General features: G+C 42.7%; 1 protein-coding gene across 1 annotated transcript in view; it reads left to right on the top strand.

Annotated features, from left to right (window-relative positions):
• Nucleotides 1-17,916, top strand: part of ramp1 (receptor activity modifying protein 1) — a gene marked incomplete at both ends in the record, with an annotated part of 56,108 nt that extends 38,192 nt beyond the window's left edge. The window contains one exon of the mRNA XM_079230817.1: nt 17,661-17,916. Coding sequence (XP_079086943.1) covers nt 17,661-17,916 — 256 coding nt within the window. The remainder of the gene's footprint in view (nt 1-17,660) is intronic.
• Nucleotides 17,917-22,099: the final 4,183 nt, after the last annotated feature.

Genomic DNA, 22,099 nt, shown 5'->3' with positions numbered 1-22,099 from the left:
TAAAGTTGAGATATTTTAACTTTAAGCAAATACAGACTGCCGAATGCAACGCACGGCCAGCAAAACTCACAGCAACCCACAATGCAATAAATGTATATAAATGTCTTATAATCTAACAATGCACATTGTATATGGTCCTATTAACACATGATGATGATAATATGAATCGTATAATCAATCATAAGGGCCATATTACTTAACTAGTGTTTGTTAAAAGGACCTTAAAATACGGCGTTACCATCAAGTTGACATTAATGTTGTTAATTAATGCAGTTTCAGTTCAGACTGATTTCCAAAGTCTGAGCTGCATTTGCATCTGCGGTTTGCATTTGCGGTTGAACTAAAGCAGACTTTCAAGAATACCACTCAATCTATATTTTATGGAAATGAATGAAAATCTACGGCTTCCCTGGAAGGAGGGAGAAAAGCATTCAGTCATGCGAAACGCAAGAAGCCTTAAGGTTTATAAGGTGTTAAATGGTTAGCTTCCACGTGAAGTATAGTAAACGGATTAAAACGTGCAAAATCAGTGGGATGGTTTATTTAAAGGAGAGTATGGCTGCATTTATATATTTCACCCTGCTGCTTAGCATAACAGACAGTTGCTTACATGCAATATGCATGACTCAAAATCACAAAGTTCCAGCTTAGACACCATGCATACAAATTCACGTTCGAGTGTCTACCGCTGGTTGTGCAGCACAAAGAATCAATATAAATGAGTCCTGTCAGAGCGATAAATTAGCAATTATCAGAAACAAATAAAAGTAGTTTGTACTCTTGCATGCAATAATTGCTGCCGAAAAAAAAGGAGAAACTCAGCTCGTCGACACAATCAAGCATTTTTGTAATTCCCACCGTTTTGGGGTTTCGGCCGGTCTGTTGACAAGGTGCTCTTTAATTGAGACGAATCAAAGTATTTTGATACCGGCCCAGCTGTGAGAAACCCGTGGGCTTTGTGAATAAACCCGCTGGGTGGATGCTTTGGACGGGGAGTTTAGTTGTAGGATAATTGAAGCAGAGCGGTGCAGCAATTCATCATCCCGGTTTGCAAGCACTCAGGTATGAACGAGACACTCAGCAGATGGAAGAGAAAGAAAAAAATGTTGAGTCTGCTAATGCAGATGGAAGGCAGATGGAAGGACGTAGACGTCCAGCTGGAGACAGGAACGATAACATGTCACCGTCTAGGTTCAGATTCAACCTTTACCAGCACGCTGTGGCACTCGACGTTTTTTGAATTCTCAATTGCCACTTGTCTCCACGTGAACAAATAGATTTGTTTTCCCTCTCCTATTATTTTTCAAACCCACTCACTTTTAATTCAACCTAACACAAGGTTTACTTTGTGATTAATCATTCCCCTTCAGCACGAACCCTTTCTGTGGGATAAGTTGACAGGAGCCGAGCAGTGGCGAGGAGGCAGATCTGAAAGCGTTTGAACCGTTTGCTCAGCTAACTGATGTCCGGCCATTTATTTAACTTTGACAACACAGTGCCCGACTACACAAGCGTCAACCATTTTTCCATCTGTCTCTTTTATTTCCTCTTTCAGCCCCTTTCACTCTTTCAAACCTCTCACTAAAGTTTTCATAGCGTTTGGTGCCTCTGAGCCGCTTTATATGAAGTTGGAGCGCCGCAGACTCCCTCAATAATGCACGTGCCACCTCGGTCACTGCCCACAATGCAAAGATGTAGTCTGCGTTTGTCAGGCTGATGGTTTGTAAAGGCTCCGTTTTGGCCCAAAAAGCGCACACGCTGCAGTTTTAAAGAAACTGTGAAATGGATGACATAAAATTATTATAGAACAGCTGGGGAGAAAAATAGAGGAGGATGATGAAGGACTCGGTACTCAGCTGTCTTGTCCAATTACTCGGTGCCGACGGCGTCTCTGGACAAAGAAAGTAACAGTTTAATTGCTTCAAGCCGATGGGCACAACTCCAATTATTGGGTGACTTTGATCTTTTCTGCAGATACGTAACAGAAAAGGGGCCTCGAGACGGAGTCTAAACAAAGTTTGCAGATGACCGTAGCCTACGAGGACAGATGTATGTGGATGCAGCGTTGGAGCGGGGCGCCGCTCAGTCCTATGAATGTTGCTCATTAACGCGTGAAGCAAATCCGAGTGTAACATGACCCTGATCTTCCACAGGGCTGTTGAGCAATCAATGGGCCTGTAACCCCGCCTCCCAGGCCTCAGGCTCATTCTTATGAGCGGAAGAAGTCAAATTCATTTTTGATTCGGCTATACTTTGCATTTTACAATGCTGTAATGGTTTTGATAAGTGGCATTTTAGTGTTCAAGAGAGGATACGCCTCTATCCTAATGTTTTTCTCTGGGGAAAAAGTCTTGAGAAAAGCCAAAGGCGTCAATTGACATAATTATACAGTTTAGCCAATATGTCAAATTTGCTTCAGCTGTCTTCCCTGGGGCAGACAGGTCCGCATAGACGGAGAAACAATGGCCTTCTGGCTTGTACGTGCAACCATAAAATTAGGACCATACATCTCTACTGTTTTGGTTTTAAGGAATCTGCTTCTTCTTGCACTTCACTGTGAACAACAGTCTGAGTTATCGGTCTGCTCCAGCAGCTTGAGAGTTACTCCATGTCTTCAATGTGCCTAAAAGCATGTAAAGCATGTAAATGCCAGCCTTGCGTTTTTAATATGTCAAGTTGCTTAAAAAGAAAAAAGAAACTATCATGCAATCCTTTTAAGAGGAAATGACACATTCATCCTACTAAGTCTCATTCAAACACATACATACAGCAAACCTTTGCTCAATTCAATACACTGCTACTGCAGTCGGACTTATTCTGGAACAGCATCAACGCTGCCAGCTTTTTAATTTAGTCCGGAGGGAGAAAGTAGAATTAATTCAGATTTCACAGGTTCAGCCTGAACAGGTTACATGGAAAATGTCAGAAAACCTCTAAAAGGAAAATATGTTAGGAGTTTAATATGAGGACATACTCTTCGGGTTACAATGTGTTTTGAGGTTATTTTTCACAAACTCTAATACAAAATACAAAAAAATACAACACAAAACTGTACAATAAAATAACTTCAAATTGATCACGGTCAGAGTGAGCGTCAAACTGAAGAGGGGTCCATTGAACGTTTCAGCAAACCTATTACGGATTTTTCCCTGAATGGGAATTATATAACTTGAGCTCATTTCTGCTTTAATATTCTCAAAAACTTCAGTGAAATTGTACATGGTCATGATCAAGGGCATACTGAAGAGAATAATATTTTAGCAAACCTCTGAAAATTGTATTTAATTCATGAGAGTTTAAAAATACGCACATTCTGTTGGCAATTTTTATTTGGTAGGGTCATCTAATCAATTTCAGCAAACATCCGTGTATGATTCAATGCAAAAAAAGGTATCACGCATAACTACTTTGCAGTTAAATATTTACTATTATTCCAACACTTTGACATAATAAGGACATCTTATTCATACAATTAAGTATATAGATATATATCATGTTGCATATCCCTCCAAAAGATAGTCCTGTACTTGACTGATGATTTCAAATGTATTGATAATTTCCCAAAACCAACGTAAGAGCTATGTACTAAGGCACACAAACGATAATTATGTTTGCATTAATAGCACACACACATAGAGCCAACACTCACACTAATTTCCTTAAAACATACACAGTTATTACATTTATTACAACTTTAACTAACCTTGTGCCTCTTCCGCGGAGTGCTAATTCCATTACTGTTTCTAATTTGTATAAAAAATGTACCATATTTTCAGGAGCTTTTATCTGCACACATTGCGACTTCCCTTTTATCTTTGCGAGCCGCCTTCAAATAAAGGCATCTCATCTTAAAACAGAAAACCAGATAAATGTTGCTTAACGCAGGCAAAACACATGCAACAAAAACAACAACATCCATCCATCCATCCATTTTCAACCGCTTATCCGGGGTCGGGTCGCGGTGGCAGCAGGTTCAGCAGGCCGACCCAGGCTTCTCTCTCACCCGCAACACTTTCCAGCTCATTCTGGGGGACCCCGAGGCGTCCCAAGGCCAACCGGGAGATATAATCCCTCCAGCGTGTCCTTGGTCTTCCTCGGGGTCTCCTACCAGTTGGACGTGCCTGGAAAACCTCTAATGGGAGGCGTCCAGGAGGCATCCTGACTAGATGCCCGAACCACCTCAGCTGACTCCTTTCGACACGAAGGAGCAGCGACTCGACTCCAAGCTCCCTCCTGATGTCCGAGCTCCTTACCCTATCTCTAAGGCTGAGCCCGGCCACCCTACGGAGGAAGCTCATTTCGGCGGCTTGTATCCGAGACCTCGTCCATAGGTGAGGGTTGGAACGTAGACCGACCAGTAAATGGAGAGCTTTGCCTTCCGGCTCAGCTCCCTCTTCACCAAGACGGACCGGTACAGCGCCTGTTTTACACCTGCAGCCGCACCGATCCGCCTGTCAATCTCCCGCTCCACCTTACCCTCACTCGTGAACAAGACCCCGAGATACTTGAACTCCTTCGCTTGGGGTAGGCAGTTTGTCCCCACCTGGAGGGAGCAATCCACCGGTTTCCGGCAGAGCACCATAGCCTCAGATTTGGAGGTGCTAACTCTCATCCCTGCCGCTTCACACTCGGCTGCAAAACGCCCCAGTGAATGCTGGAGGTCACAGTCCGAGGAGGCAAACAGGACCACATCATCCGCGAACAGCAGAGAGGTGATCCCGAGACTCCCGAACCAGATACTCTCCGCCCCCTGGCTGCGCCTAGATATCCTGTCCATGAAAGTCACGAACAGGACCGGTGATAAAGGGCAGCCCTGGCGGAGGCCAACACCCACCGGGAACGTGTCTGACTTAGTACCGAGGATACAAACACAGCTCCTACTGCAGGCGTACAGAGACCGGATGGCCCGTGCCAACGGGTCCGGCACCCCATACTCCCGCAGTACCCCCCACAAAAACCCCCGAGGGACCCGGTCGAAAGCCTTCTCCAGGTCTACAAAGCACATGTAGACTGGTTGGGTGAACTCCCAGGACCCCTCCAGTAGTCTTGCAAGGGTAAAGAGCTGGTCCACTGTTCCACGACCGGGACGGAATCCGCACTGTTCGTCTTGAATCTGAGGTTCGACAATCGGTCGGAGCCTCCCTTCCAGCACCCTGGCATAAGCTTTTTCCGGGAGGCTGAGCAGTGTGATACCACGATAGTTCGAGCACACTCTCCGGTCCCCCTTCTTGAAGATGGGAACCACCACCCCGGTCTGCCAGTCCATGGGCACTGTTCCCGACCCCCATGCGACACTGCAAAGGCATGTCAGCCAAGACAGCCCAACAGTGTCCAGCGCTTTCAGCATCTCAGGGTGGATCTCATCCACCCCCGGCGCCTTGCCACCAAGGAGCTTTTTGACTACCTTAGTGACCTCTGCCAGGGATATAGGTGCATCCACCTCAAGGACTTCAGGCACTGCCCCCTCTCCAGGGGACATGTTGGCCGGGTTTAGGAGTTCCTCAAAGTGCTCTTTCCACCGCCCGACGATGTCCACAGTCCGGGTCAGCAGTTCCCCCCCGCTGAGAAAAGCCTGGGGTAGGCCCTGCTTTCCCTTCCTGAGCCGCCGGATGGTTTGCCAGAACCTCCTTGAGGCCAACCGAAAGTCCTTCTCCATGGCCTCCCCAAACTCCTCCCATGCCCGGGTACCAGTTGTTTTACCTGTAGTTTCTTCCCCAAAAGTTCTTCTCTCAAACGGGTGTTGGAGGAGAGATTCTACCGAGTTTGGGTTTGGTCTTCTTTGAAGAGCAGTGCTCGCGCTCACACAAGCCGCTGTCATGTTGTTAAAATGAGAGACGAGAGACTAGCCCTGACGAGAACGAGAGATGGGAACGCGCACCTTTGGGCCAAATGAGTCTGACCCCAAGCTGAATCTTTTCTAGGACGCTGATTGGATAAATTGTATGTCACTCATTTATATCTTTAATCAGTAATTGGCTAAGCTGCTTCTTGGGCCAAAACGATCTGGACCAGAGGTGCGCGTTCTCGTCAGACAGCAGGCGGGCGGAGAGGACGTGCAGGAAAAGCATATATTTTGCGCAGATATCCTATTTTACAAATATTACTGGGTATATTCCATATTTCAAAAACACACATATTGACAATTTGTATGATTTATTTATTTTTTTTGTGGCTCAAGGTGGCCCTCTATTGGCCGGCCACCACTGAGTATTTGAGCTGAATTGTCCCGTCATGCACAATGAAACTACTTATGGTCAAGGTCAGCAACATTTTGAGCATTTTGTAAAGCATTGTTTTACAAAAGTCTCCCCTTTGTACAGTAGAACATTATTTTCCAGGAACTGTCATGAAATAGAATAAACTGAAACTATAAATATGACTCCTTAAATTAATGGATTAAAGTGTGATCTCTCTCCGAGATATGATGACAAATTAATACAGAAATGTGGAGCTTCACAACAACACTGATCTGCATTTGATGGGGAATGACAAGTTAAAATGCCCTTCATCTCTTTCTCAAAACTTAAACATCAACATCTTGAGATAATTGGCTGTGCATGAATATGTATTGGGTCTTTTGAGTATTCTTTAGTCAACCCATCAGCCAACCTCACCAGCACAAAACCCTGTAGGCTGTCTCATAATTGTCTCAAAATTCACCCATTCACACACTGATGGCAGGGTGCCACCTGCCCATCAGGTCTATCTAAGCATCATGACCGCTCACACACCGACGGCTCAGCCTCCAGGTGTCTTACCCAAGGACACATCGACATGGACTCGGGATCGAACCGTCGATCCGTTGATTGAAGAATGACTAAACCTTCTGAGCATGTCAGTGTATGCCTGTCGTGCAAGCATAAGAAAAGCTTGACTCAGAACATCTTGACGCTTCTTTTGAGCTGCTAAAACAACCTAAAACCTTTTAGGTTGCTAAAAGAAGTCAGATTGTATCGAAGTCTCAGAGACTCTACGTCTCTCTTGAGTTATTCTCTCAGTAAACAATGTACACTTGGGTTTATGGTCTCAATCTCTAGTTTCAAGTCTTTTTTAATACAGCATGATGTTAATTTAGTAAATTATGGTCATTTAGAGTCAAACAGACCATAAAGCAGGGTATACTTTATGGTCGGGTCAAGAAGGCTGCAGGGACAAGAGACACAAACTAGAGACTCCACAGCCCCTCTGAGATGAAGAGCAGCTTGCTGCGACACCGACACACCTGATGCCGCTCCTACAATCAAGCACGCCCACACACAGACGAACCCCAGAGACAAGCTGAGGGTATGACCAGAGGCTGTTTACTGCACATTAAAGGCTCCCCCTGAACTGTTAAGACGAAGTAAGACAAAGAGGGCTGGCAAGTAGGATGTAAACAATGCTGGATATGGGGAAAGAAATATTATAAATCTGCTTTGCAGATGTTTTATGCTGAAACGAGATGAGTTTGACACGTCAGCACAAAAGCGGTGGTCCATCTGTCCCTTGCTTTCCTTTGACCTACTCTTCAGCTACAGACAACATTTCCATCCATCTGTTTTTGTGTTTGCAACTCGAAACCACAAACAAAAAAATACAGGAAGCAAATTTGAATTTTTTGCCAGACTCTTTTTCTTGTCTCGAGAGCACTCTTCCTTCCAGAAATGTAAATCAAATATAATGTATTCATATTTACGAATGATTTATGAATCACATCAGAAATCACTTACACACCGTTGTAATTTTCTCAAAAGGTGCGTAAATCGATGATGAATGTGTCGTACTTTAGAAGGGAGCTGTCACACACACACACACACACACACAAAGAAAAGAAAAGAAAACACTGCAGTTAAAACCTGTGAGCACTTCTGTTTGGTGCATCGGTGCACAAAGAGGGGAAGAAAAGCGGCTCCTGGATCCCTCTGCTGCCGCCGGTGAAGCCCAGCGGGACCAATGAGTCGTCAAAGGGCATGTTTGCAGTATTGATGCGAAGGCTCAGAACGAGGAGACGGCTCAATTAGAGCGAGGAAACACCTTTTGTTGTGTGCTCTTCTCAGGGCTCCAGAATATATATTACCTCGCTTCCGCATCAATTGGGAGGTATTCTCAACGGCGACGCAGTGTGCCAATGCCAATATACTAAAAGCTAACAATACAGGAGGCGGGAAATCATAAAGAATTTTTACACCAACAAAAGAGAGAGGAGAAGATTGTTCCTAAGAAGCAACTAGAACAAATGCAGAGGTTTAGTTTAGTTTATTAACTGGATCCCCATTAGCTGACGCCTTAGCGGCCGCTAGTCTTCCTTGGGTCCACAGATAGGACAACATGTAATACATACGAAGACGTACAAAACATAACGTGAAACAAACAGTTAAAAATAGAAACAGAATAATAAAATACAAAATATTACAGTCAGATACCTAGTGCAGTCGAGGACTAGGATGTACTATATTGTGCAGTGTATCTGTTATTTATACAAAGAAGGATCAGATGACTACAAAAGCACTGGAAAACGTCCGAGGTGCGCCTTTAATTGTTTTTTAAATGACATTTTATTTACCTGTATGAGTTATATGAAGAGGAAGTAAATTCCAAGCAGTAATTGCATGAAACATAACTGTACTTTTGAGGAGGTTTGTTCTTGGGGTTGGAGGTATCAAGTGACCTAATCTAGCGTTGCTTGTGTGATGGTTGTGTGTGTTACATGTGAGAGGTTCCTCCTCTATTCTGTAGCAGCAGGAGAGGAGCGTGGAGGCTGAAGGAAATGTATGCCAGCCAGTTTGATGATCTTCAAAACTGCTTCTTTTTTATTTTCATCAAACTTTAATAGAAATGAAAAACCTCCCTAACGGAGGCAAATATGCAAATCATCATCCTAATGCTATTAAAGATGCATTGCATAACAGCTGCTGCTGCGGCTTCGGAAATCCAGGCGATGCTGGATGCCGTCCAATGGTTGGAGCTGTAAAAACATACGGCAATCCCTTCCTAATCAGCGACTAATCATCCGTTTAATCACAGAGGTCCACAGAAAGAGGACTTTAATTAGCTTTCCACACTCCCGAGCTCACTGGATCTTTCCGGGCCTGCATGGGCGTCGCACGTATCTCCGATGTGAGCTCACAGAATGGTTTTTAAATTATTACAGACGGGCATGCATGACTGACTGACCAAAATACTCTCCAACAATCGCATGCAAAAAGCCCTGGGAAGACCAAGAAAAAAAGAGCTATTCTTAGAGCCAGACTGAGGCAAGGGCAAAGGGAGAGAGTTAGACTGTAATTTGGATTAATCAAAAACATGATATCCCTCTTTTGGATTAATTGTGTGAACTGTTCTGCTGTCTTCCCATCCTGCATTGCAGCATATGCAGACAATCATCTTTCAAATTTTTTCTGGCAGCACCAGCAGGTCAGCAGATACTTGGTCCCAAACAACCGCCGTGCTGGAGCATCGGAGTCACTTAAGGTCAAGGGTTCAGGTCTACAGGGGTACTTTAGGAACGACAGAACACACACACACACACACACACACACACACACACACACACACACACACACACACACACACAAATAAACAGTCTCAGAAGCAGCTTTATACCCAGTATAAACACACACAAAATACTTAACACACAAATACACATATATGCGTATTGATAGTGTGTGTGTGTGTGTGTGTGTGTGTGTGTGTGTGTGTGTGTGTGTGTGTGTGTGTGTGTGTGTTTTGGGGGCATAGAAATCTTTAAAATTATATATATTTTTGGGACAATATTTCATCACTTTTGCTCTCATGGAGGAGAAAGAGTCGCACACACACACACACACACACACACACACACACACAAGATCTGGTCATAAGAAAAGCGCAGCAGGAAACCTCCTGTTCCACTTTTCTTATGGGGAGATTGAACATCTGAATGTGTAGAATAACAAAGCAGAGAGCGATAACACGTTGTCTGAGCTCAGTAGTGACAGTTTGGCAGGTTTTTGTTGTCTTTGGTTTTTGTTTTTCAAGGGAGGAATCTCTCCCTTCCTGCTCCGAGGTGATCTCTCCTCGCAGCATGACAGAAACGTTCTCAGCTGTAAATGCAAGGGATGAAGAAGGGGCTGAATAAGGTGGTTACACGTGTGGCACATAACTGGACCTGGGAGAGGACACAAGGTCGTGTTTAGAGATTTCAAACTGGAACAGAATCAGTCTTTGTGTAAAAAGACAATAGTCTTTGATCTTCAATTTTCTTTTTTTTCATCTCTGTGGGGTTTTTCCTGTTCTCAGCTTCGGCTGTAGTACTTTGTTCTTCATGACCCATTTTTCTCAGGGAACTTTATATTATCTGATCAGATGTTCCCCTCAGTTAAAATGAACAAAAGCGTAATGACAGCCTCGCTGTTGATCAAGACTATCTGCAGCGTTCCGTACCGTATCTGCGCTGCGTGAATGGATGAAATAATTTGTCGCAAGCTGACATCTCGTTTCCTCGTGACAGAGAATGCAACTTCTTCTTTTTTTCATTTGGTCTTTGAAAACTGCTCTTCTGGTTTAATACTGCAGTTGTTATTCAGTTTTACTGTGAACACCAGGAACCATCATGCTGAAGAGACTTAAACCTGCATTCTCTCTACTGACCAGCAGGGGGCGACTCCTCTTGTTGCAAAGAGGAGTACGATTGTATAGTCCAAGAGAAATTTACTCTACTTCTCTCGATTTATTACCCTCAGTAAACTTTGTAAACATGAGTTTATGGTCTCAGGTCTTCTTCAATAAAGCATGATGTTCGTTTTCAACACGTTCCCTTCCCAACTCGTCACTTACTGACGCTTGGTCAGACCCCCTGGCGTTCCTCTGCACCGCAGAGTCAAACTATGGCGCTCCATTACTGTCGCTTAACGATGGGAATTCAACCAAAAAACACTTGCTTACTTCTGGGCACCAAAAACGGTTAGTTAGGTTGAGGAAAAACCTCATGTTTTGGGTTTAACATAGCGACTTAAAACAAGTGAAACGTAAACAATGTAACATAGTACAAAAAAAAGTCACAAACATCGCTAGTAAGTCAACAACACTTTGGGACACGAACATAAGTCCCCCTGGTTGAAAGCCCAGTGTTTGTTTGATCCATCCACCTTCCTTTCTCTCACTATGTGTGCGCTATTTTTATACTACGTATACAGTCCCTTGAAAGCCGGTTGAGTGCCCCATACAGACGCTAAAGGGTCACTTGTGTGTCGGTATCAGACGGGGAGCGGGGGGCATGAAACAAAGTTGTGATTCCATTAATAGCTCTCCGATATCCAAGATAATATAAGGTGATGTGGAAATAGCATAAACAATTGGTCAGGAACGTTTATTTAGGCACACATTCGATTGGTCTCACGGTTAATAGGTATAGGACCCATTGTGAATTTTAAAAAGTAGGACCCCTGGAGAAAAAGGTTTGGGCAACACTGGTCTAAGGTAAACAGTCGGTCTGTTCTTCAGACAAGTTAAACAAGGAGAAGAGATCATGTACTAATACCGCTAGATTAAGAAAGAGAATGACCTCTCAACAAACCCATGAATGCAGCTGTGGAAAGAACTGAACAGGGATATGCTCACGACATCAGAATGTAATGGAACAAATTGTTTCCATTAAAACCTGAATAAACAGTAGTCAGCATCAGGCTTCATTATCATCACACGCTCAATTAAAAAACAGTAGATAAACAGTATTTATGGGACACTGCAGCGGGGCCAGACTGGAATAATAATTCAGACGAAGCCTTTACCTGATAAACATTGTTTCTGTCAGTGTTGCAACCTTGGTTCTCTGAGTAGCTGCAGATATGCTCTGGATGCCATGAGGACTGGAGTTACGTCCAGCTGACACGAAAGCTTACAGGTGTTCAATTTTAGCATCAGCTGTAAACTGTAGAAATATTCCGTTCATGTTATAAAGTGAGTAATCCACCAGGAATGTGACCTTGCAGGTATTTGCAGCAAAAGTTGAGCCTTGTTCAACGTATTTATTCTTTTGCCGGAACCCCCTCTGTTGTGCTCCCCTCCTCGATCTGAACAGCACGCCGTCCCCCAGAGATGTTTGCCACTCAAAGCGAGGTTTAACGCGGCTAAATATGCACCGCTCCTGAATATAATATGACTCAGAGGTTGTCTGCAGGGCAATAGCAAACATAACGTCAATGCTACACTTTAAGTGGGTTTCCCAAATGACATTTTCCTCTTTCGCATTTTCATTTCCGACAAATATGACAAAAAAAGTCGGCAGGAGATAGAGTAGCAGAAGGAGAAAAGCATGTTATCAGTCCATTTCAAAAAACATTATTTCAAACTGAGTGAAAGCTTTCTGCAGGGAATATTACTCCACTTTAGCCCAGTGTGTGTGTGCGTGTGTGTGTGTGTGTGTGTGTGTGTGTGTGTGTGTGTGTGTGTGTGTTGTTTTTTTGACAACAGCAAATGTGTAGAATGCTTTTAACTACATCGGATCTGCACCAAAAACTCTCTTGTTCCTTGGCCACATTCAAACTTTCCAACGAAAACGTAATAGTTATTTAGTTATTTATTGCATGGTACCTACAAATGATTACTTGTGTCATGTGTTTTGCAATAACAACTGAATAAGAACCCCCAGTCTAGCTTCATACCTGTGCCCCTCACACACCTGGCTCTCTGAGTGTCCGTCAGTGGAAGTAAAGGGAACTGTGCTGACTCCTTTCTCAAGTCAGTGGAGCAGCTTTGCCCTGCGATGCTTTTATTTATTCATTAACCAGGTTTTATTTATTCACACTGCGCTCTGCAGACAACAGATCAAACTCCCAATGCCTAATTCAGCTCCGTCTGCGCTTCGTCTGCTTCATGCGGGACACTTTCATAACCACTCGGGTCAATCAGGCTGCCTGTCCCTCGCTCTGCATGTCTGCATGTCTGCATCTCTTCCCTTACCTCTGTCTGTATTTTCCCTCTCTCCCCGCCTACATACACTATGAGCTGATTGCGAGATGATTTTCTACCGACACACATTTAATTTATTTAATTTAATTTACCAGAAGAAAATTGCATCTGAACATTCATTTTCTCCGTCTGCTCTCGGGTGATACACGAACGTTGGCCGTAAAATCATTTCCAAACAACATTTCACATGCTCAAACTTTTGAACGTCCCCTTTTGTCAACACCCATACGGCGTACTTCATCTCCCACACACTTGTTGTAAAAAATAATAATACTTGAGACGTGAGAGTGGGCACACAGTCACGCACACAGCCTCGACCATGCATGCAGTCTGACAGCTGTGCTGGCAAAGTGAGGAACTAAACAAACCTGCACTCACGACAGCAGGTACATACAAGCGATAACAACACGTTCCCACCTCGATGCGTCTAATACCGACGTCTGGTCAGAGCTCCTGAACTTCAAACTGTGGCGCTCTGCACGGGCCCCTCTGCACGGGCCCCTCTGCACGGGCCCCTCTGCACGGGCCCCTCTGCAGGGACGGTGCGTCAGTTTCCATTCGACTTACGACAACCACTTTTTTTTGTCCCGTGATGAAAGACTCACATGACAAAATGTCAGCGTTTACTCATATTTTCACAAAGGACCAAAACTCTAAAAAATGCATGTGTTTGTTTGACCCATTCCATCTCCCCTCCAGGGGGGCGTGGCCTGTTGACGAGTGGGGAATGAGAACAGGTTGCCAAATAATCTGTTTCTTGTAAACCCCTTATGTATGTGTAGTCCTTTCTATAACATGCTCGACTGTGCATCGGGCTTTTGCAAAGGAGTAAATAAAAGCTGCAGAAGACTTGGCAAATAGAAAAAAAAAAAAGTGGAATCCCCCCTCAAAGGACTTCTTGCAACTGTGTTTTGGATGTTGTCTCGCAGAAATGTCATCTATGTTGAGGCCTTTGGTGCCGGAGTAAACATACCTTCTCTCCAACAACCAAACAAAATATGGCCACTTTCGCTCTCTCCTTTTTGGTTGCAGTGAACTTCACGAGTTCTCCATTTCCTCTCCGATCCACCTCCCTGCTTTTGACTTGAGAGAATGCTCTAACCTTTAAACAGAAATGTACTGTAGAAACCCAGCATATCGGGCGATCTAAAGTGATTTTAAATGGGATCCAGAGCACGACACTCTGTCCCTGTTTACTGTAGCAAAGCCTCCGTGAAGCTTCCTTGTGTCATTGTCTACATAAGATGGGCTATTCTATGTAAACCTTCTCTTCTCCGTCCGGTGGTTTAAATTGAGATGGCAAATCCGATTAGGAGTAGACGAGTCAGGCAATGCAGCCCGTGCTCATATGAGTTTGAGAAATACCTCAACAGTGCGATCGGCGCTCTCTGGGAAGTCAGATCCCAAAAGGGTGCAAAAAGAAGTCTATGAGAAAATGACTCTACTTCTCTCTTGATGTATTCCCTCAGTAAACATTGTAAACATGAGTTTATGTCTCAATCTCTAGTTTCAAAACGTCTTCAATACTTCTTCCTGTAGTAAATGATGGTCCATTTAGAGTAAAAATAGAGCATTTTATTTTAATATTCTTTTTTTACTTAATAATTGGAGCATTTAAAATAATTTCTGCAACTGCACATCTGGAATGTTGCTGCACCAGCAGTAACCTTTGAACCACCCTGCAGGTGGTGCTGTGTATTGATCCCCACAGGGAACACAACAAAGAAAACCTCCATCTGAGCAGATTGAAACCTGTTTAGTTTGAAATGCACTAGAGGCCATCAGTTCGGTGTCTCACTACCAACACTGCTGACACTTCTAATCCTTAGGTTGCACTCATTTAGTATACAATTAAAGCCAGACTAGCCGTGGTAATACAATTGGTCATGGCGCTTAATTTAAGGACGGAGATCAGCTCCGGATGACAGCACTTCAGATAGAAATGGTAAGAAAAAAAATAAGAAGGGAATTCAATTTGACACACTCTTCATGCCTCATTTTTTTGTTTCTGTGTCTTACTCCCGTGTTTCTTTCTTATTAACTAGAAGAAAATGTATAAATACATCATGGGCAATACATACATAATACATACAGGCATGTTCCTCCCGCCTGAACTCCCACACAAACTTGCCCTGTGGCTTCACAGAGAGATACATTGTGGATGAATAGCTAGACATTAGCATACACCTATTGACTGTTTCAGTCAAGGCACATGGGCCAAGTTAGCAGAAAACATGTTTCATGGATACGTTTCATAGCAGCCTCATGTCAGCTTACAGAAACACAGAATGACGCTTGGTTGATGTTGTGAAACGATAAGGTTAGGACAACCAAACTTGGTTAAGGTTAGAAAACAACATCATGGTTTGTGTTTGAATACAAACGGCGTAGCGTAATTAACGGCGTACCTCGCATGAATAAATAGAAACTGCCCTTAGTAGAATTTCTTACGTTACAAGCGTAGCAAGCTAAACAACGTTACTTAACAAGCTTAACATTGTCCTTAAAAAACTGGGGACTTGCATGGGACTTGGACAGCGGTCTCCTGGGTAAAAGTTCTGTGTTTGTTCATGCCATATAACGCTCAACGACTTTCGCTCAATATGCTACGCCACTTGCTCTACGCGTAACTTTTTTAAAATTCTGACTGAATTCAAAAAGTTCAACGTAGCCCTGGTTTGCAGACATGTACAATGCCAAAACATTTTCGTGGTGACTGTGTTGCCAATTAAAGATTAAAGAAGATAAAAGAGAATTGAAACTTCAGGATGTGACATTTCTTCAAAAACTATCATTAGTTTAACCTTTGATAACTCCCATGACTTTTTGAAAAATGAAATGGCTACATTCAGCACACACATCCAGTACATAAACACACACTCTCTTGCAGAAGCTGCACACCATCAGGTTTAATCTAACCTTAGCTGAGGTGAACTAGTAGCTGACCACACCCAGACAGAGTGAAGTTGCTACCCGAGAGCTACACCCATTAGAGAAATATCACCGGAATCTGACGTTCCCTTCAGGTGTATAGTACATTTCTACATATTTTTGTTTTCATGGTCTGGAACAATACAGTTGTGATTAATTCTCACTGCTCTCACTACGCTTTGTTTCTCTGTGCCCAGTGCCAAATGACCTGCAATTGAAGTTTGTGACTACTTGGTGAACATTGTGCAGCATTTTGCAGCTAAACATATTCCCCTCAGGAAGTGATGGAGACAAAAACAGAGCTAAAAGATGAATGAACATTGGACTCCAAAAGTAAAGCCAATTTAGCTCTGAGTCTGCTAAGAAGTCAAAGCCGTTTTATTAGGTGATAATCCATATATCAGGGTTTGTTATTTTGAGTTTTTCTGGCGCCAAGTGGCCAATCAATGCTACTTCAAAAGATCAATAAGTTTAAGCATTCAAATGTTAGAATGACATCTGCAGCACAAACAAATTGTGCTTCAAACATTAAATGTAGGTCTTTACGTTGTGTGACTGATATTAGGTGCATCAGCAGCAGCTAATTTGCATTTAAAGTTTAGCTATTAAAAAGTACAGTTATATCATTGAGTTTCCAGCTTAATAAAACACATTATAAGTGTGCAGTTAGTCTTTACGAGTTGCACTCAACATAAAAATACCTACCTTACTATTAACTACAGTACAGTAAACTTTGATTCCTTTATATATGGTGGTCGCTGTATAGGTGTGATTTGCTGCCTGAACCTTATAGGCCCGTATGACCTTAATTTGAGAATCCACATTATCCTCTGTGTGCTCAGTGTGTCATAATCACGGGTCATTACCTCAATTATGATGGGGATCATCTCACCATGGAGAAGCACCATGCACGCACTAGGTATTAGCGATGAGTATGAGTACGACCCCTCCTTCTCTGTATCTTTCCCTAAGTGTCTCTAACAGTGAAGGTTAGTGAACAGTGAAGTGTTTTGCATCTGAGCCACCTGGACCATCTAGTAATGTGTTTGTTCTGTCTTGCGTCCATCCAGAGGAGATGTAATTCTGTTATTATACATGATTTATACAATAAAATTATTTTTAAAAGCAATAAATTCTCATATTAGGTGAAACCCTTAAATCTCTACACTGTCATGTTTAATTAGAAAGGAAACAGGCGTATGCATTACATTGATCACTGCATTTTAAAGATCATCCAAAAGGGCTTGAAAGGGTTTTCATAAAACTAAGGGTGGAAGACTAGATTTTGTCAACACTTACAGTAAAAGACCATTTAGCAACAGATAAAACGAAAGGAGAATTTGTTTTACAGTGAATGTTATCGACCGTTCACTAAACCCCTCCTGGGAATAGTTTAAAAGACTGAGCCTACCATTCGCTTTAGACCACTAGGATCTTTAATGGCTTTGGAGAACTAAACACTCCAGCAACCCCAACCAACATTTACTTTTAACTAAGATAGTCATACCTATCACATCGGGTTAGTCGTCATCCTAAAATACTTTTCTTTTGTAGTGTTGAATGTAAAAGCATTTCTTGTGAAAATTACAATCGAACCGCTGATATGGCAATAAACGAGAAGCTGAAATCAAGGGCCCATTGTTTCAAGATATGCCAAGAGTCGAGTGGTACCTGCATATGTGCCGAATGAGAAGAAAGAGTTGGACAGGCAATGACAACAGTTACTTAAAGGAAGTTGGTGGTGTGGGCAAATGGTGAGTGGATCTTCCCCGTCTTCACTAACTGTGTATCCTCTTCTGCAGACTCTACGGCGAGCTGACAAACTGCACGTTCCTGGTGGCGCAGAAGATGGACTGCTTCTGGCCCAACAGGCTGGTGGATGAGTTCTTCATCCGAGTCCACAAGCACTACTTCCACGACTGCTCGCTGTCTGGACGGCTCCTGAAGGACCCGCCCAATCGCATCCTGGGTCCCTTCATTGTGGTTCCCATCCTGGTCACCCTCCTCATGACGGCCCTGGTGGTGTGGAGGAGCAAGCGCAGCGAGGGCATGGTGTAGTGAAAGGGAGCGGGGTTGCACATTTCAAGACGAGAGGTACTTTTTGTCCTTTGGTTGCATCATATTCACCCTCAGCGACCTAAGGATCTCTCTTCCTGAGTGTTAGTGTTCAGGTGAAATGGACCAGAATCACTTTATTATGGACCTGGAAGAGGAGCTGTACAAGATACTCGTTAGAACCAGATCCTACTTCAGTGACGCCTGAAAGCACTGACACCAATACGAAGCCTTTACAACTCACATCTGTTGTAACAGCAACAGTCTGACATTGATCGAAATCCTTTCTTTGGTTTGCAGAGCGTACCTGAATCTGATGAGGACCTGTTGGAAAAATATGAATATAAAATATATAAATTAAACACATCTATATAAATGTATTCCTTTCTTGAGAGAAACAGCTTCAAATAATGTTGAATGTGGTGAAAATGCTTCAACTCAAACAATAATTTAACACGTATTTGTGGAGTCACATGGGATCACAGGATTAAAACAAAGTGCTGAACTTTCCCAGGAGGCTTGCTTTACAGCTACAAAAAGACACTAACGACATGTGTTAGGGGAACCCAGGTATACCAGATTTGATGTGTGTATATATATATATATATATATATATATATATATATATATATATATATATATATATATATATATATATACATATATATATATATATATATATATATATATATATATATACATATATATATATATACACAATATTTACAATATATGATGTATCTTTCAGTGGACTGTAAGAATGTCTTTGTAACACAATCAAGATTAAAAAAATTCAAAAAACATAGTAAAACTAAATAGATTTCTCAGTTTCATGTTATACAGAGAAACACGATTTTAGCATATGTGCATTATATTTGAAATAAACTCTCAATCATTATGTTCACACGGTCAAGCTATAGTGGGAGTGGAATCTGTCTGTTATTTAGTTTTCATTTCTCTCCTCCTGCTCATATCAGACACCCGGGCCTCATGTCCTCGAGGTCCTCGCCATGCCCTGCAGTTCAAACTCTCCTCCGAATGGTAAACAAAGGCGTGTTTCCATCGCATAATACGAACTGAACCAGCTGGGGAAATGCCGGAGATAGCGATGTCACATTCTAAAGATTGGCAGATGTGCAGTAAAGGTGAAAGACGGCCGGGTGAAGAGAGGAGGGACACCACGCAGGGGTCGAGGCCCCAATTTGGACGGGCTGTGATGATGTTGTGTACTCTGGCATCCATCCTCCATCACCAAGGAAACTAAAATGAAGAAATGCCAATGGACTCGCAGGTGGACGTCGTTGAGTAAAGGCTTTGAAGGCCACAAGAGAACACCTCTTTTATCCATTTTGGTCACAATATAGAAAGACACTAGCCCAATAATTACCAAATTGATTGCATCCAATTCCGGCAGTTACGTGAAAATGTTGCAAGAAACGAACAAAGAGTAGGAAATTCACTGTGGGTGAATCACAAATCTAACTACAGAGAGAACACAAAGTGATGGATTAGCCAACGCACATCTCTGCTGAACATTGCCTAAAGCACAGTTTGTGTATCGTGGACCTTAGGTCCATATTGATTTATGATCTCCCAGTGTGGTAGAGTGCGCTGTGTGAACTGTTTCCTCATTGATATTTTTGAACGCTCGCTTTGCTTTCTAGATTCATTGAACTGTAACCCGCCTGTCAGCAAAACACACCAGAAAGCACGCCCACTCTTGCCCAACGCCATTTGTACTTTGTGCCAAAAGCTCTTGGAAAACAGAGGGCAGTGTTTGCGGAGAAATGTCTAATTTTCTGTTGGAGTGACTTCCAATGACTGAATTGTAAAATCTATGATCATGAGGAAAAGTTGAATAAAACATCTGATTAATGTGTCTGATACACTGGGTGTTTGGCACTTGTGTTTCTTACAGGTTGGGTTGGATGGTACAAAGGGCTTCTGGTAACTCAGTGTTAGGGCTCAGGGCTTAGTGCACATCATTGAGTCGTCGTGAATGCACTGGGTTCATGCCCCCGTGTCATGCGCTGAAATGTGAAAAATTCAACAAAGGTAAAACTATATTAAGTAAAGTGTACAGAAAACAAAAGCCTCCTGTCCATACGTGAACAAGCTTCGTGACCTGAGGAATAATCCGCAAATGGAGGAATTGAGTCTCATCGCTTTCCCTTTTCACACATTTGCATTGGGGAGCAGCCCTGTTGCCTGAACAGAGAAACAGTAAATGAAGGTGCAGTCACAGCATTCTATCTTGCACCTTAATGTTGCCCTTGTGTTGCCCTTGTGTTGCCTTTGTGTTGCCCTTGTGTTGCCCTTGTGTTGCCCTTGTGTTGCCTTTGTGTTGCCTTTGTGTTGCCTTTGTGTTGGTGCGCGTTAAATCACAAAGCAGGGGTCAATTAAGCTCCGATGTCAATTAGAGCTAACAGCTTCTTCTTAATTTATATTTATTAGATGAAAGGGCTAACTTGTCCTCTCAAAGTCAGTCCTCAAAGTTTTTTGGGGAAAATCCAAGGCAAGTCTCAAGACATCTGAGACAAGTTTAAGTAAAGTCTCAAGTCATTTGAGGTACATCTAAGAGGCGTGATGTCACCCATTGGTTTGGTGAATACAGTTTTGAAGTGTCCAGTTTTGATCATCGTCATCTTGGTTTTTAGCCATAGCATCTTGATTTTTTGCAACGAGAAGGAGGAGCTAAGTACAACCAAATGCTGAATTTGATATTTTTAGGCCAAAAAAATTACAATTGACTTCTATGAATACAAAATGTCCTAAGACGAAAACACAAACAACTCCCACACGGGACAACGCCATGGTGGCGCCCTGTCAATCCCAAGGTAGCCCCGCCCTGTAGCATAACGTGCTTTATGGTCTATTGAGTTGGGACCATTACTTTTTAAATTAACTTCATGCTGAGCTGAGACCATAAACTCCTGTTTACAATGTTTTTAGGTAATAAATCAAGTGAGAAGTAGAGTCATTTTCGAATGGACTTCACATCAGAGGAGTTGCCCCCTGATGGCCATTAGAAATAATGCATGTTAAAGGCACTTCAACGTTGCACTTTTTGGACCCAGAGGTTGCCCCTGATTTCAAATTAAGTCTCAAGTTCATGAGGGTAAGTACAAATCTGAAGTATGACTGTTAACATGATGGCATTAAAGGATTTCACTTTCCTGTGCCAATCCAGTGCATTTTTGTATAGCTGACTCCTTTCAGTGCACAGGCCTAATAATTAAATATTCAAGGTGTGTGGTTATGCAAGGCCTGCTGTAAGCTGCTTTTTAGTGTTCTGGGATTTCACCAGTTATGTCATGAATGTTTCTGCTTTCATGTCAGTCATGTGAGTCTTGAGTCTGCAGCTCTGCCATAGCATGGTCTCACAAGGGTTTGCACGACTCTCATTAACCTGATGCTTCCTACATGTAGCTTTAAGTGAAGTACCATGTAAACCTACACAGCCTGACGCATGGAAATTTAATGAGCGGTCTCCAGCCGCTCCAGAACAAGTCATATGTAGAGTAGTTCACACTCTGTTTGTGCCATGACAGTTTTACCCTGAAAAAGATGCACACGTTAGTCCTTGCACTATAAAATAATATATGAGAAAGCTGTTGGCACCCTTTTCCCTCTCGTCTCACCATGGTAACCATTGTTATACAGAGGTAGAAGAGCATGTTGTGTATTCTGTTATTCAGATAACCAATACTTCAGTCAAAGCTCCGAAAGTTACCCAAGTAGAAATAAAAACGTTTTGTTGACAACAAAATATGCTTTTATCCATCTATCATTATTGGATGTGTAGGATGATTGGATGGATGGTGAATGATTTGTCACCCTTTCTAATTTGGTATTTTCTTTGCTTTTCATTTATGCAACAGTATTTATTGTTGCTCAGGGTGAAGAATACAATCCCTTATATCTAATAATTGGCGTCTGCCTCATAGCATCCCACTAAGTCCCTTCCTCTCCATGTGGCATCATCCCTCCTGTTTAGTCCAAAACGAGTTGAGGGCGCGTGTTTCTAGATACGGCAGCTGTTCATGAAGACGCGTTGATGCTTGGTCGAACTCAAAGAACCACAAAGTCCATTTGTATTGACTGCGCACACCAAGCTGGCGTAAATCATATAAACTGAAAACAAAATATAAATGGTTATTAAAACGCCACAGACATAAAACCGCTG

This window comes from Taurulus bubalis (genome assembly GCF_910589615.1).
Source record: "Taurulus bubalis genome assembly, chromosome: 15".
In the NCBI taxonomy this organism is placed as follows: Eukaryota; Metazoa; Chordata; class Actinopteri; order Perciformes; family Cottidae; genus Taurulus; species Taurulus bubalis.
This window is presented reverse-complemented; position numbering and strand designations above follow the sequence as displayed.